The sequence below is a fragment of the Uloborus diversus genome, chromosome 6 (genome assembly GCF_026930045.1).
Source record: "Uloborus diversus isolate 005 chromosome 6, Udiv.v.3.1, whole genome shotgun sequence".
Classification (NCBI taxonomy): domain Eukaryota; kingdom Metazoa; phylum Arthropoda; class Arachnida; order Araneae; family Uloboridae; genus Uloborus; species Uloborus diversus.
In genome coordinates, this window is record NC_072736.1 from 134,628,019 (window position 1) to 134,645,887 (window position 17,869).

Consider the following 17,869-nt stretch of genomic DNA (forward strand, 5'->3'; position numbering starts at 1 on the left):
AGAGGTCATGGGAGGTCAGTGTGACCTCCTAAAAATTCGTTATTCGGCAATTTTAGTCTGAATATTTAGCAAAATCATCATCATTCGGCGAAATTTGGAGTCCCATTTGGCAAACTGAGTATTTCATCCCTCCCAAAAATTTGTGTTCGGGACACTCCTGGGGGGGGGAGAAGTACCGCGAAGAATCCACGATATCAATATGTATAATACAATAGATATAGACTAGGGTCACTAGAGTGCCGTGAGTAAATGCTAATTCTTCTAAGGGTGCCGTGAATCGGAAAAGTTTTGGAACCCCTGGTGTAAGTAATATTACTGAATTAGTTCTACTGTCACATCAAAACAATTTAATTTAAAGAAAGAAATCAAATTTACCTTCTAAATGTTGCTGCAACTTTGGACTTCGCCGGTTTGTGTTTTGATTTTTTAGTGTTTTGTTGGTCGTTAGTCTGGCTCAAGGGTTGAGCCAGAATTGTTGATATTTATGGAATTCAATTCATCCATTCTTGTAGCGAATTGGGCTTCTAAATCCGCAAGTCGAACCATGTCTTTTAAGATAAGTTGAACGTCATCCAGAATGATATTTTTTGCTTTGTTTTCTGTGATTTTAAGTATGAGTTTTGGCTTTTTAGATTCCCGGCGGAATTCCTTGAGAGCAAAGAAAATATTTAGTTGGTGGAGTTTAGTGTAGTTGACTTGTGTAATAACGTCCCCTTCAGCAAGATAGTCCGCAGCAGGAGATCCAGGAATAAGTTTTGTAACTTTTAATCCATTGAAGCTATAAAAAAAATAGAAAGAGAAAGGTTTAAACCCAAGTATGAGTTAAATTGCACGATTTAAATTTTTTGAAACTTGGTAAATTTATTTGTTCTAAGAATTTTTATGCTCTTATCATGTAGTGTTTCTAGTTTCCATATGTATCACAGCGGTTTTAGCTTTGAAAGGGACTACGATTAACATACCTGATGACCCATAATGAGAACTAGAAGGCGTGGTTTCTGCTTTTCGAAATTAATCATAGTTAACCAATTGAAGGGTTTGCTGCAAAACGGAGTAGCAACGTTTTCAAAATTTTTGAAAGGTTTTATTTAAAGCTTTAAACACAAATCCACTTTTTTCTTTATGATATCTTAATACACTCATTCGCCAATAAATTAGAAACCCAAGATCAATATTTTATTGGACCAAATTTTGCATGGATAGCTGCTCTGATTCCTTTGGGCAACGAGTCTACAAGCTTCTGGTTTACATCCAGAGTATAAATGCATTGGCTATGCAGCTTTTTAGATCTTTTAAATTAGATGGAAGAGGAGAGTGCTGTCGGATGCGTATTTCCACCATATCCCACACACTTGCTATGGGGTTAAAAGCCGAGCTATGCGGTGGCCAGGAAAGGGGTTGGAAGTCACCTGATGCTCAGTGAACCAATTTTCAACACTTCTGGCACGATGTAAAGTTGTATTATCGTCTATGAAGTATCCGTCGCTAACAGGATAAAAATGTTATATGCAACGTGCACTTGATCTGCCATTATATCTAGGAATCGCATGGCTGTTTGTTTACCCTCGAGGAACACCAGGGCACCACTTCCATGCCAGCAGAACATGTTCCATATCATGATACTCCCTTCAGACCCTTGCACAGTGCAAGAAAGGCAAGAAGTTCCTCTCAAAGGTTTCTAATTTATTGGCCAGTAAGTGTAGCTCTCCGTATATGCTCCCAAGTACAGGAGAAGTTATGAAAAAAAATTTGATGCGTTTTTTGAACTTTAATGGGCGGATTTTTTTGAAAATTAAAAATTGGAGCTACTTCTTTTTTGCAGTAAATCTTTCAATGGCCAAAATGTAACGATGTTTCTGTTAAATTTTAGTTTCTTTCCCAAATAAGTTTAGAGCTTTCTTTTTTTTCCCGATGAAACTAATTTTTTCAACTGAATACAACAAAATTTACGAAACCATAAATATCGAAAAGATTTATGTGTTACGTTAAGAATTTGAGTTTTAAAAGTTCTTTTAAACAACTTTTTTTTTTCTGTTGTTTCATATTCATCTGTCACTAAGATAAAAAGAACAATTTTTTTAAGCATTATTTTATTCCAAACTCGTGTTTGAAACTTGAATACTTGTTGAACGGTATGAAAATTCTTGTTCAATAATTCTCAGTCATTACACTCAGAAGCGAAACGGAACCACGGTTGCTATAGTGAGGCTCTAATAATTTGAACAGAGCTCCGATGAGCAACCGATTGCAACCTATTAAATGTTCATATTTTGACTATTGGATATTGTTAATTGACCCTAAAAACTAAAAAATTCACCATCGCCGAATTTTAAAACACCGTGATTGATTTTTAATGAATTTTTAAAAATCCACGCGCAAAAGTGCGCTCTTCTGAAACGTCACGAGCTTACGTCACAGGGCACTAATGGGCAGCCTTCCGCCCAAGATCCCTTGTTTTCGCTACGGACATTTTGAGCGCGCTGATATTTTTATTTTTTAGATACTCAATAACCCTTTTGAACACATTATGGAGACCGGATTCGTTAAAGCACAATCTAATAATCTTCCTCAAGTAACATTAATGATGGTATTCGAATATTTCCGGGAGGATGAGAGGTTTAATGTTCCAGAAACGCGAGGAGGTAAGCCTTACGTTTCGTCTTCGAAGCCAACTGCACGTCCTTCGGCTTCTCCTGTGGCGGAAGAGCGTATGACGTCACTTCCTGTGCCATTTGACGTCACAATCGCTTGAACATTAAAAAATAATTTAAAAAAAAAACTACTTATCGTATCGCACAATTTTTTTCGCCTATGATGTTCATACATGTTACTCTATCATATAAAAAACAAATTGGAAAATCGAAAACTTCCCTATTGTGAGCGAAGCCGGTTTGCTTTGGCCCACAACAGTTGTTGGGCGTTATTAATATTAACAATCCTACTGTTTCAAATCTTGCAGAAATAAACTCGGCCAATACTCTTCTTATCAGAGTGATGTTAAAGTGGACATGCAGTATTTACAATAGTTTTAAATGATTTTTTAAATTTTTGACTTACCTGCGATTGTCGTCATAAGAAGATTTCACGGTCATCCCGTAGATGCCCGATGGAGATTTACGAATGAAGATCATTTTCCTGTAAAAAAAAAAAAATCGTATGAGTAATTTATTTTTAATCCGTTAACAGACATAAGAATTGTGAAGAGCTGCAGGGCTAGAGTAGATTGGGGTAGAGCAGGGCTAGAACAAGGGGTACATTGGGAACAGGGTTGTCAGAATTAAGAAGAGTAAACACGGGACAGGAAAAAAACAAGGGGGGGGGGGAGTGGATTTTTGAGACGTTTATTCATGATAAATCTGAAAAATTCATTCGCAGCAAAGCATTAATCCTCACAAAATGTCACCTATCAAAATTTTAAAATCGTTTTCATTGCGATTGACGACGCATGCGCAGAGATATATTTCCAACATTAGTCAATAATCAAAGAAGAAGCAACCATTCGGTTCCTCATGGTCTGCCGTTAAAACAAAAACATACAAACCAAATCAAAAGAAAAGTAATTTTTGCGTTTGCTGCCACATGATTTTCTTATTGCTCATTATTTCACATTTTTTGTTCTACTTAATTTTTTCCTTAAAATAATTTCTCGATCTGTAAAATACTGTTATCAGCTAGCGGTCATTAGCCGCCCCGTATGGAAGTTCTCCGGGACGAGGGACAATATTTCAAAACACGGGACTGGCCCTTGAAATCCGTGACGTCTGGCAACCCTGATTGGGAACATGATGTATTTGTATTGTAAACTAAGGATATTCCGTTTGGCGACATTTTGTAACTGTACTGCTGCCGTAATATTTGTTGCCATGGGTACTTACTTATCCGATAGCCGAGAGCAAGCGAAAATCGTCAAATGATTACGCCCAACGACAAGCGAATACGCTCAGAAAAAATTGTAGGAAAATTGGCTGATTTCTACATCAATTTGGAAAATAACCACTTGGAGTTGGGCGCAATTATTTGGCGATTATCGCTTGCGCTCGGCTAGCGGAGAAGTATCTTGCCATGTTACTGACTGTGACACACGTTTTTATTTTGTCTCTTTTAGCTATTTTTAAATAAAACGAGTCGAGAGACACACACAGAGAGCTTTTCCCAAATAGGATCACAACAAATAATGTATTTCTTCAGAGAGGATTTGACTTTTTGCTTGCAAAGACCAGTAAAATTAACATTTGTGGACACCGACAGAAGCGATAAAAGACTCGCGGGTTTTAGTTTAGTTAGTTACTCGTGCGGAGGAGTTAGAGTTTTGTCTGGAAGGGGGGGGGGCTAATTCACTAGTCAAAAAATGCCATCAAAGTTAAAATATGAAAAGAATCCGCAAATACACCCGATTGTGTGTGGCAAGTTTGGTATGAAGATAGAGATTAAAATCGTTTGATATTGGTTACAGCCAGTGTCACATCTTCGACTTCCCCAAGTGGGTCGGAGGTCGAAGACTTTGAAACTAAACCCATCGACCTTCAAATGTTTACATCAGTTTTTTTTTTTAACTACTATTAAAGATAGAAACTGAAATAGTCGTATTTTTTGCATTATACCGCGCTTAAAACACTTCAAACCATGGGCGTCCATATGCAAAATTTTAAGGGGGAGGGAGGCGGCTCAGATATTTTCCCAATGCTTTAGCAGGATATTTTCCCCATGAAAACCGATTTCAGTACAGAGTACAGTTATTAAAATTTGACATTTTCAATAACTTATTCATTAATGGCTGGAGACGAAATGTTTTTACATTTTTGTGAAGAGAAAAAGTACTTAAAGCAAGGAAGTTCTAATTTCTAAGGGGGTGGGGGGGGGGGGGGGGCTTGAGCACCCACTGCCCTTTAAAATGGACGCCCATGCTTCAAACCAGCACATTCAAAAGCATAAGTAGTTTTCATTATCATAAAATTTAATTTGACACGTTTGAAAAATATAATTCTTCTCACTGTAAACTATTGACAGATTCACAGAAAATAAAATTTTAATTATTTCATTACAGTATACTGATTTCTATTGACGGCCGGTCATTCATGTGGATCTGAAATTCCTAGGCCCGGAAAATGTCAATTCAATATAAATATTTTAATAAATGCTAAAATTAAAACTATAAAACAGTCTTGCATCATTGCAAAAAAAAAAAAAAAAAGCTTATACTCACAATTTTTCGCAGATTTTCCACAAAAAGTTGAAATTTTAATCGCATGAGTTGGAATTCAAACAGCAAGTTATCCCATCCACTCAAAAGTGACGAGTTGAAATTTTTTTTACTCTGTTGTAGAAACCAAGCATTGTTGCAACAAACAAGCAACAGTTAAACCGGTTTTTGAATTGTTGTGGTAAGTGTCAACAATCGTGCATTGTTGGTCTCGTTTAATGTATAACGACGGATTGTTAATATCTTTTTGTGATTTTCTGCTTATTTTTGAAATGAAAAATGCAAACAGGAACTGATAGGCGGGAGAATATTCGAATCATTTTACCAGGGCCCCCGAACTAGCAAAGGAGCCTCTAAATTACGTATTACACAGTTACTTAATACAAATGAGGCATTGAGAAGCAAAGGGATGTAAGTGGCAAAATTAAAAGTTTAGAGACAACAAGTACAATTAGTAGGCGAACCTCTCCTCTGTCTTGGGGCAAGAGATGGTACTAGTAGCCCTGGTACGTGCAGCTCTACAGCATGGTTTAGAAAGAAATTCAATGACACTCTACCTAGTACGTTATCGTTAAACGTGTTTCACTCAAAACTTGAAAATGTCCACTTGCATCCCTTTGCTTCTCACTGCCTCAAATGTCTTGTTTCCCCGTAAATTTAATCACGCTCGTCTACAAATCTGTCCATTTTATTTCAATATTACTTTTCTCTTAGTTTCAGCTAAATTAAATTGTAGGGGAAAGTTGGCCGAAATCCAATGCCGGATTTAAGGGGGAGCAAGCAGGGGCATTGGACCCGAGCGGAAATTTCTGGGGAAAGGAAAAACCACCCTAATTCTGGGTTTTTATTGCTGAAGCTAATTATAAAACTTGAAAAATTGCTGAGTGAAAGCGGCAGGCATTGGAACAGCCACGGAAGGGGTTCGGGGTTAAATCCCTTGCTAGAAGTCCAGTGCATGATTTCCCCTTGCAAATCAAAGAAGAAAAAACAGTATTTAAGCTTTCCCAAGCTGGTTAGATTTCAACAAAACAGTGAACTGCTTATAGTTTAGGAAGCATTTACAAAATGCATTCAAATTCTAAAACATAGAAGTAATATTTCTTGATAGGTACCCTTAATTTTAGCCCTAAGAGGGCTAGAAAGGTCTTATTAAAGTGCAGAAGGGGATCATGGTTTGATCAGCACTTCCAACGCTGCAAAAATCTTTATTAGGAAACCTCTAGAGAGAAAATTCCTGCCTTGGCTCATAGAAAGATCGAAACAGGTACAAGCTAGCATTTGATATTTTTAAAGTCATTCATGTATATGAAGAGGAGGTTTTAAATTATCTCACGAAAAAAGAATATAAGATTAAAATAAAAGTTATGATAAATGTATTGTGCTTTTTCACCATTCCTTAATAAATACATTTTATAGAGTATTTTTGGGACTTACTTCAAATATGAATGAAATTCTTACCAGGGAACTGCACGGCTTCAGTAACATGAAAAAAGTTCAAAATGGTCGCATTCGAAAGAGCATATTTAGACATTTTTTTGTCCCATGAACTGTGTGTCCTCGTCCCCTCGTTTTCGAGATATGGGGTCTTAAAGTCTACTAAAATCCCAAGAAAAATCGCTAAATTTAAAGACTTGGCAAGAAATTTAAAACATCGCTATTTCATTCGTCTGCAGCTTGCAAGGCATTTCATTTACATTTTGGGTCATCTGCAATGCGTGTGATAGATGTTTTGCCTTAATCCTTTGCTTGTGCTTGTTAAATTAAAGAATCACCATCAAGCTCATGAAGTGGAAAGTATAGCTCTATTCAGAGGAACGACAATGGGAAATTAAACGTAAATCTTAGAATTTCACACGTGATAACAATACATTTCAGAATATTTCTGTATTTTAAGTGTGTTACATGAATTATTAAGGAAATATGTTTTAAGAGTAGTTCTTTATAATCTGAGAGAATATCTAGGAATAAGTACAAAAAACAGGTTAATTTAAGCTCATACAGTATATAGATAATAAACTGGATTGTCATTGGTGCAATAAAATAATCATGGATTATGGTATCAGTTTTTATTTATTTATTTTTTTTAAAGTGATAATCAAAACATGAAGGTTTATTGTCTGACCACTGTGAAGAAAAATACTTAATTTATAATTTAAAATGGGAATTTTTTTTTTTAAAGTGAAAACAACGGATAGGGAGTCATGGCGCAGACTGTGCCATTGAAATTTTCAGGGGGGGGGGTGTTTTGAGGGGTATTTTTCACTTTGGGGGCTCTTGTTCTTTAAGGGGGAGTCATCGCAATATTTAGGGGGTGCACCTTTGCTCCTAGGGGGGCACCCCTGCTATAAATATGGTTTATTGGTTAAAAAGCCATTTTTATCAAGCCTTTGATGCTTTCTATAAATCGCACACTCATAATTTGATGTAATGAAATATTGGAAATGTATTTTATTGATTATCGCGCGTTCATTCGTATTGGAATGACATTTCTTACTTAGAATGAAAATTGAAGTTTCTCAAGTGAAGCTCATTCGAACATGTATTTTCCCACATCATTGTCAGTACACACAATTCAAAGACGACGAATTATTGACAATAAGAATTTCAAATGTTTTATTTTATCTTTTTTTTCGCGCATTGTTAGATATATGACAGAATGACATTTCTGACACAAAAGTGTCAAACAAACACATTAAACAATTCAAGGAACGAAATTTAGAAATAGTTTCTTCGTATTTTGCGATCTTTGAGTTTTAAAAGTACGATGTATAAAGAAAAAAAAGTACATATTTTTCGCTCACATCTTCACTTCAGTTCTTTTTTTTGGATCAAAAATGTCAGTCATACTCATACGGAATTTTACACGTTCAAAGGTGCCAAAAAGCAAGCCTTTTGGTTCTTTTAAATAGATTACAGTCGGACGCGGATTTAACCAACCTCTGTTTAACAAATTTCGCGGTTTAAATAATTTTTCTTTTTCCCCGACTAAAATGAAGGCAAAACCCCCTATTTACCGAATAATAAACCCCGAATTAACGAAGTATTTTAACAGCCGAAAATTTTTTTTTTGTTCATTTGAGTTTGGAAATTTTGGATTGTTTTCCAAATAATGTATCCATCTTGTCCGAAGCAAAAATAGACTTTTCTTGGAATCTACAATGTTTGGGCAAGGGGGCAACCAAAGAATACCGATTCTGTTGCAGAAAGCCGAGAAGGAAACTCGTTAAAACTTACAGTTACTTTTACTAATACTTTACACGGAATGGAAAGTAAAATCATATCTCATGCAGCAGGCTGTAAATCAAACAGTACTTTCTTCTGTCCATTAAGTCGAAAGAGATCTATTTCTCAGTCAAATATCAAGGAAATTGTCAAACATCTATTACTCAGCACAGTGAAATTTCAAATTTACTAGAGTGTAATAAGTCGCGGGTGCTGAATAAAAAGTGTACACTTTCTAATTCTGGATATTTTTGTGCAGTTACTTATTGTAGCTTTTAGATAAAGTAAGTGCAGTTAAAAGAAATCGCACCCCGATATTACGAATAACCCCGATTCAACGTATAAAAGTTTTGGTCCCGATGAATTCGTTAAATCTGGGTCCGACTGTATTTTGTTCCAAACATTTCGCATTTGTTCGTTTTTGGGTTCATTTAAAGAGAGGGGTATTAAAATCTGAAATAGGCAAAACTTTTTGCATCGTTTTCCAAGTAAAACAGTTAAACATGTTATGCGTATTAATTTGATTATGGAAGCACACAAGAATTATTACAAGTACTAGTAGTTTTAGTCAAGTAAACTGCTAAAAGTATTTCTTTTTAAATTATGTTTTGTAGAGTTTAAATGACACTAATATTAACACTTCAAAACCTTTTAAAAGAATTCAAATACTGTTGCAAGTCATCATTTTGAAATACGATAGTTTTAACCGAACAAACTTTAATATGGCGCCTAGAAGAAGAGAATTTCATTCAGTGTTTCGAAGACGAAGAAGAGGAAGAGGATGAGGAGGAGGAGAACACGAATAAATAGAAGGTGTAAGAAGAATAAGAGAAGGAGTAGAAGAAGAAGAAGAATAAGAGGAGGGTAAGAAGAAAAGGAAGACAAAAAGGAAGAGGAGGAGGAAAAGAAGAAGGAGAAAATGATGATGATGATGAGCAGGAGGAAGAGGAGGAGAAAAATAAGACGAGGAGGAGGAGGAGAAGAAGAAGGAAAAGACGAATATTTTCGTGGGAAATATAGTCCAGCATCAATTTTGGTTGATGTAAAATATCAATTAATAATACCTTCACAGATGGTATTGGGTGTTTCCCACGAGAAGGAACTTCACCCCGCCTTCTCGAACGCAGAGTTCTATTTACATTTTAAAAACTGCTGCTTTTCCGAAAAAATGCTATGATCCGAATATGCCTTCTGTTGAAAACAGCGAAATGGAATCATCGGATACCACGTGACGAAGGCGGATTCAAGTGCCTTCTCGTGGAAAACGGACAATAAACGAAAGTTAAGAATTCCTCACGAAAAAAAGTTTTGTGTTTACTTATTTACTTCATAATAAAATAAATACCAATCACGCAATGTGACCTACATTACTGGAAAAAAAAAGAAAAAAAATCATTGCGTGAACTTAATTATTTGAGAAGGGCATTCCATGTGTTTCTTCCTTGTTCATAATTGAACCAATTTTTAAAACTTCCACCTCATCAAAACTGTTTTGACGACGATTCTGTTATATTTCCTTCGAAAGTATTATTTTGAGAAAATGAATATTGAAATTAGTTTTGTGATAACCTTCTTTTGTTGGCAAGCAAAAATAAATAATAATGAATGTTTTAAGAAATAAATTGTTGAATGCGTTTGTAATTCCTTCCGATAGATGATTAATTACAGTTAGGAAGATATTCCAATCCTTTATGTAAAATTTAAATTCTTGAATGTTTTGGAAACGAAATTATTCTTATTTTATGACACATAAAGCGTATGGTACGCCATGTTCATTTTTGCTTTGAACCTTAAAATATAATATCCTAATTAAATGTTAAAAGAGACATAGTTAATGAACAAGCATACAATTTTTTGAATAAAATACCGTTGTTTACTGATGATCAATCACTCTCAAATTAAATTTTAGTAATTTTCGAATATTGTCATCGATTATTCTGCTGCAAATACATTAAAATTACTTAAAACGGCTCAAGGCGATTAGTTTCCATTTTTATCAATGTTCCCGAAGACCCATTTCCTTGAACTTCAATCTTCGTCAGGGCTGAGCAACCTGTCAAAAGGATGTTTCCTTCCTTTACATGTCTCCGTACTTCACTCGTAATTTATTCCCATCGAGAAGTTTTCGAACACTCCCCATACTCAATATTTCAAGATTAAACAGAGGCTTTATTGTAAGTAACGGTCTTTGTGAAATGCGGAGGAAATCAATATCCATGCATTGATATCAAACAGAGTAACAGAGGCGAGGAATTCTGAATCTTTTCTGTGAAGAGAAGATGTTAGATAAAAGCACGGCAAAGAATGTTATTCTGAGAAACTGCATTGGAAAACCATTTGCTCAACTCAAGTGTTAACTTTAGTTTTCCAAAGAAGAGCGTTTACTTCAATTGAAAAGTATTTAAATTATGTTCAGCAGTAGTCGAATATTATTTATCCAAGGATAGAATCCATGTCAATTCAACAAGAGTTGTAACATCTCGGATTTTTTTGAATTTAACATACGTTAAAATTCATTAAAAATTAAGAAATACTTTTTTTTGTTTGGCCTAATTCCTGGGCTGAGATACAGTTCGCCAAAGATGGCGGTCCTGTCATGATTTCTCACTTGGGATTTTCGTCAAAATCTTTAAAGTATACATTATCTCAGGAACGGTAGAACATATTTTGTTGCGATTTCTTTTACTTAAAAGGGTATTTTGTTTCGTTTAAAAACACATGCAACATTTTGAAATATGTACTTTAGTTTTTTCCCCCTACAGTCCTTTGAAAGAAAAAAAGTTAATTTTTTGATAATTTTTTTGAGATAATTTTTTTGATTGTTCTCAAAAATGTCAATTTCAAAAATTTTCATTTTTTTTTTTAGTTTATTAGTACTACTGAGCACTATGTTCCCTGAAAAGAAAAGCTTCAACTTTTTGGTTTAACAGATTTTAGAGGCATTTGAAAAAATGAGGGTTTCTAATGAACTTTTACGTAAAGGCAGACCCGAAATTTCAAATTTTTTTTTTCGCACCAGGTAGCCAGAAAACACTTAATTCAGTCATATAGCGAAACTTTCATTTTGAGTCGCCATTTTATACAGGATATTGAGTTTAATGAGAACAAGATGACCCCCTGCGCTTAACGATTCTTTCGGCGTTACGCTGAAAGTTTGCGTGGGGAAATGCAGCGAATCGGCTGGAGACCGCGTTCTGGTTTTCATAAAAAATAAAACTCCTGGATAAAGTGAAGACTTAAAATGAAAATTTCGCTATATAACTTAATTAAAAGTGTTTTCTGGCCACTTGTTGCGATTTTTTTTTTGATTTTTAGGTCTGCCATTACGAAAGGAGTTCCTTAAAATCCCTATTTTTTTTCAAATGCCTCTAAATTCTGTTAAACGAAAAAGTGGAAGCTCTCCTTTTCAGGAAACGTAGCCCCTAACTTTAATAAATTGTAAAAAATAAAAATTTTTAAAATTGACATTTTTGACAAAAATTAAAAAAAAAATATTTTAAACGTTTTTTTCCAAAAGACTGTGGAAAAAAAAACTAAAGCACATTTTTCAAAATGTTGCATATGTTTTTAAACAGGAAAAAATCTTTTTAAATAAAACAAACCGCAACAAAATGTGTTCTACCGTTTCTGAGATAATGTACTTTAAATATTTTGACGAAAATTCCAAGTGAGAAATCATGACCGGACCGCCATCTTTGGCGGCTTGTAACTTGGCTCAGGAATTTTTTTGGGCAAAACAAAAACAAAAACAAAAAAAAAAAAGTATTTCTTAATTTTGTATGAACTTTAACATATGTTAAATTCAATAAAATCCGAGACCATCATGTTACGCCCCTTGTAGAATAGACATGGATTCTACCCAAGGTTTTATTTGCTTGCGAGCTCGTGGAAGTTCAGCCCCAGTACTTTTTTTTTTCAATTTTGTATAGAACTCACGTATATCTTTTCTTAGAAATTAAGCCTTTTAATGTTTACTATTTTATTCAGCAGGCAGGGGTTTTAGGATATATAAACACCAAAATTAAGTGTTTCTAGACGACCAAATAGATGAAATTTGTATTTGCTTCTGACGAGTTCAAGTTTTTGCTACCAACGATTTTAATTTGATTTTTAAGCATTGCTGTTTTTATGTATTTTTGAAAAATCTTTTTCCCCCCATTTGGATTTCTATGTTCTATAGTTGATTTTTATGTGTTTATAAGCTAAAATTTTGCACATTTTCCCTATTATCTGTTCATATAGTTTACTAGCTGCGTTGCCCGGCTTTTCCCGGTCTATTTTGAAAACGAAAATTGTGTCAAGTGACGTATATTCAACAATCAGGCTTAAATAAAAGCAAAAAATCATCATGCAAAATTTCCCCTCCAAACAATGACGACAGATATTAAAATACTTTTAAGAAATTAAAATAAAATGAGAAAGATGGATTTAAAAAGTGTAACCATAGAAACACAAAATAAAATAAGTTTCAGAATTGAAAATGAGAAAGATGCAAATAATGGATTCAAAAAGCGTTACCGTGGAAACGCAAAATAAAATGGTTAAAAACTTGAATAGAGAACAGATTTTTGAACTTCATTTCATTCGCTTGTAACTTTTTTTCTAATGGAGATAGAGGGTTAAACTTCCGACCATAGGTCGAGTTAGATCTGGAGTAAAAAAGGTAGCTTTTTTCAATGGTGTCAAGAAGAAAACTGTAGGACAATTCCTTCACTTTTTATTGATAAATTAAATGAAGAAAGTAGTGCCTAAATTTCAGCTAAGCCTAAACAAATTTGAGCTAAAATCGTAAATAACTCCCGCCGCAATTAAGTTAGAGCGTTGGAACAAATTGCGTAGAACGCGGAAAATTCTTCCCTTTCCAACGATATATAATATTACTAACTGCGAGTAATTTTTCACCCCCATATTCGGGAATTTATGTGAAAATTGGGCCTAAATTGGAATAAAAAAGAACTATTCATCGAATTGTTTTCGAACTGGTCTGCAAACCTTCTCAGAACTTAAAGGAAGAAATTGTGAAAATTTCAGCGAAATCGGCCGGGTAGTTCTCGAGTTTTGCGAGTTCAAACAAACAGACGCTTTTTGGACACTTCATTTTATACTATGTAGAGATTTACAGTAAATATCATGCGACAAGATTACTAATACATTCCAACCCTGTAAAATGACGCCACAAAGCCATCATCGAAATGTTGGGGATCCATGCAGTAAGATATATGCACAGTTGTAAATTTAATTTAAACATACTGTTTGAAAAATTGCAATGTCAAAAAACGTGAAAGAAAGAAATTCCTTCGTGCTGAAAAGCAAAATAGGGTAAAAACATCAGCAGTTGGCCTTTTAAGAACTCGACTGTGCACTTTCGTATACCAGTATGAATTTCAGCAATTAGTACTACAGCAAAAACATTTTAAAACTGAATTCTATATTACCCAGGTTCTATTTCAATTGATTGTTTCAGAAACATCAAAATTTTTCTTCGAAAATTCAAGCTGTTTTTCATACTAGCATATGCTCCAGTAGTCTGCCATAGAGATGCAATGTTCGGTCATGTATCATACAGTGGTCGGATATTTCATTTTCAGTAGTCTTCTGTGATAAAAGATATAAGAGAAGGGAATTTAAGAGTTCAAACCGAAAATAATTACGCATCATTATACTTACAAAAATAATTATTGCAGCGTTCACAAGAGAATTCTGCAATCTTGAGATCTTCATGACATTTATTTTCACACTCAGTATTGGAGTGAGTTGAATATTTGGCTAGAGGTAGTAATAAGAAGTAGTACCAATGCCTGAAATTAAATTTCGCTAAAGCAATATCGGATCCTTGAATCTTTAGTAAAGCATAAAAATTGAGAAAGAATAACCAGAAGTTAGATACTTATTGGAATACTTTCAGATAACGTATTTGTAGAACTAATGCTTCTTAATAGTTTACTTCTGATATATTTACTAATTTCCGAATATGAAATTTTGGAAATCAAATTATTCGCTTGCTTTATTAATATTTGTTAAGATCAACGATTAAGCCTCAGTTCTCAACTTTAGTACTAAAAAGGTCAGTATTAAAACATAAATTATTGACACATTGGCTGACTGAACTAACGAAACTTGTTAAAGATATTCTACAATAAAACCAACATTAGGATGAATCAAGTTTCAAACTAACTGCTTTCGAAAAAAATACAGGCGCGAAATGGGAATTTTTTCGTTTAAAGAAATAAGATTCGAAATGAAGTTTATACTCAACACAGTTAAATTGTCACTCTATCTGAGTACTATAATTTGCTTATTTATTGATTAGCACTAAAAAAGCCATTTTAAGAACGTAGCTGTCTATGAGATTACGGAGGTAATCAACCCAACACTCCAAACAGCACCAGTGTGTAAAATCAGTTTACCATGTCGACTTTTGGAAGTTGCAGAAGAAACTAATATTCCCAATGATCAACTCACCCCTTTAAAATATGTTTTGCTTGACAAACTGCTTGTTTATAAGTCCTAATCATTAGTTAGTCTTTTTGAGAACGATAAAATGACGATCTATCTAATTGTTACTATCCTGAATAGAAAACTGGGGTTGGGCCTTATTGGTCTACATGGCTTTATTTGACCCGCCCACTTTATTTAATTCTTTATAGACAATATATTTAGGCACGTATAGTTTGAATCTTGCACTTATAAACACTTAAGACTTTAGTTAAAAAAATCGTTCTCTAACATCTTTTGTGATTAAAATCTTATATGAACGTAACCCGTGCGTCAAAACATTTTACACATCTTTTTAAGCAAAAGTTCTTTACAACTGAATATACAGGGTGTCCAAAAGGTCCTTGACACCTTTTAAAAATAAATAGAAAACCAACAAATTGTCGTATGAATTTGCGGTTTGCACCATTTTACTTCACAGTTCAAGAATGTTTGTGACATCGGAAAAAAAAAAATGAAAAGGGGAAAAAAAGAGAAAGAAAAAAGGCATGTAGCAGCCAGGGTGTCAGTATATGCTATACTTGTAATTCTTCGTTTAGTAATTCTCATTCCTTTTTGCATTTTCCCATACTTGAATTTACTTTTAAATCGCTTTTGTTGACATGGGAAAACGCAAAAAGGAATGAAAATTACTAAACGAAGAATTACGAGCATAGCATATACTGACACTCTGGCTGCGACATGCCTTTTTTCCTCCTCTTTTTTTCCCCTTTTCAATTTTTTTTCCCGATGTCATTATAATTCTTGAACCTGTGAAGTATTATGGTGCAAACCGCAAATTCATACGACATTTTGTTGGTTTCCTATGAATTTCTTAAATGTGTCAAGGACTTTTTGGACACCCTGTATTTCAGAAGATGTATACTCATTATGAATTAAATGTTTCGCTTCACAGAAAGCGAGACAGAGGTAGGAAATAATTTGAAGATACAAATCTACTAAACTTTATTCATCTAGTTTCTGCTCCGTGTTGTAAATTAAGGATAGAACTTTAGTTTCTGACTCAAGAGGGAACTTGTGTAGAATTAGCGAAATGTTAAAAGTTAGTTTAATTGCATTAACGTGCAAAGAGTGACGACGTTGTTTTGTGAAAGAAACCACCTGGGGTTGCATAATATTGCTAAGCGTAAAAGTTTTATTTCTAAAGAAGACTTAAAACTGAAAAATTAAGGTTAAACGTATGTGAGTTACAAATGCATTTTTTAACTTTTATGCCAGAGGTGTTTCAAAATGGATGCAACCGCACCCTGGAGTGTTGAAAGGGCAAACGAGGGGTTCCACGAAGAGTCCACGGTATTAATATATATTCATAATGGAGATAGACGTGTGTGCAGTGAGAAACTTCTATTTTTTCAAAGGGTGCTATGAATTGAAAAAGTTTGGGAACCCCTGCTTTATGCGGTAAGTCAAAAATGTAATAATTCTTATTGCTATTTGCGCAGTTTCATTCAACGTTGTTAATATTCTTCTAATATATGTTTAACTTTAAACAAAGCAAATTATTTAAATTGATTTCAAAGGACGGGGGGGGGGGGAGAAGTTGATAAATATATTGACCACACATATAGATCTTGAACCGCTTTTTTGTATTTTGCAATGTAATAACGGTAAAATAAGTTAAAATTGAAAAAAAAAAAGATAAAATATTTCTTTATATGATTTATTTTGATACTAGTGGTACCTGCACGGCCTTGCTCGTAGTAGAAAATTAAACGGTCATTTGATTCGCCTGTATATTTACAAATAATGGATGGCGAATTTCTCGCCAATTTGTTAGGTTCATTTGCTTGCCCATGTTACGATTCCACGTTATGATAATTTGGTAATTTAATCGTCCACGTTGTGATAATTTTCTCGGTAAAATTTTCTTAAAATTGAAATAGATAAAGAACTAAATAGAATTTCGAAAAATCACTTCGAAGTGCATACCCCCATGTTATAAACTAATTCTGTGCCAAATTTCATGAAAATCGGCGGAACGGTCTACGCGCTATGCGCGTCACAGAAATCCAGACAGACAGACATCAAGACAGAGAGACTTTTTAGCTTTATTTTTAGTAAAGATGCAGAAAAATTTCACTTAAAATGTAGTGAGACTGTGGAACTTAAAAATGTCTTTTAAATACGCACGCATACACACAAAAAATGTAAATTTAACGCTTAAACAAAATAAATAAATAAATAAGAAAATTAAAAAAAATATTTTTCAGGAAAAATATTTTGTCCTTGTAAAATTTATAAATATAAATTTGCAAATTATTTTGCATTATCACAGAGATAATTTTTTCGTCCTTTTTTGGTGTACTTTACCGTGAAAAAAATTGAACATGCTTTTAAAATTTATTTAAAAAAAAAAAAAAAAAAACACAATTTAAGCAATTTATTACCCCTAAAACTCCTCATAAACATCTTGGCATTTTCAGAAACTATCGTTTTCTGTGTACCTTTAACTTTCTCTAAAAATAGTAATTTTAAAGTATTGAAATAGATCTTTTATTTGAACAATACTTACGTGGCTCAGAAGCACTTTCCGTATTTTGAATTCAGTAAAACACGAAAATATTATGATTTGGTAGGAATTCGTTAATTTCCCAAAGGGGTTCAAACTCACTGTGAATACAAAGAAATGTTTAAATTGAAATGTTTGCGAGGCAAACGAGAGAAACATTTACTTTTGTTTAGGGAAAACTGTTCGTTTAACGTAACGTATTGTTCTATTCGAATTTGGTAAAAAAGGGTATACATTTTGTCGTTTCAATTATTCAAAAATGGGAAAACAACCCTACATAAAGTAACTAGAATGTATACGTTAATTATTCATCCATAATTTAAAAGCACATTTTGTAGTTGAAATTCAGAAGATTTGCATAGCAACACTTATAAGTGTTGCTTGAGAGTTACTATATTTTATAGGAATGCTGAATTCAGAGACGCTTCGATAACGCTTCAAGT

General features: G+C 33.9%; 1 protein-coding gene across 1 annotated transcript in view; it reads right to left on the bottom strand.

The window, feature by feature from the left end:
• Positions 1-444: 444 nt before the first annotated feature.
• Positions 445-17,869, bottom strand: part of LOC129224994 (uncharacterized) — a 49,649-nt gene continuing 32,224 nt past the window's right edge. The window contains exons 2-3 of the mRNA XM_054859542.1: positions 3,058-3,135; positions 445-778 (exon numbers count right to left, since the gene is read on the bottom strand). Of these exons, the coding sequence (XP_054715517.1) occupies positions 445-778; positions 3,058-3,131 (408 nt within the window). The 5' untranslated portion in view covers positions 3,132-3,135. The remainder of the gene's footprint in view (positions 779-3,057; positions 3,136-17,869) is intronic.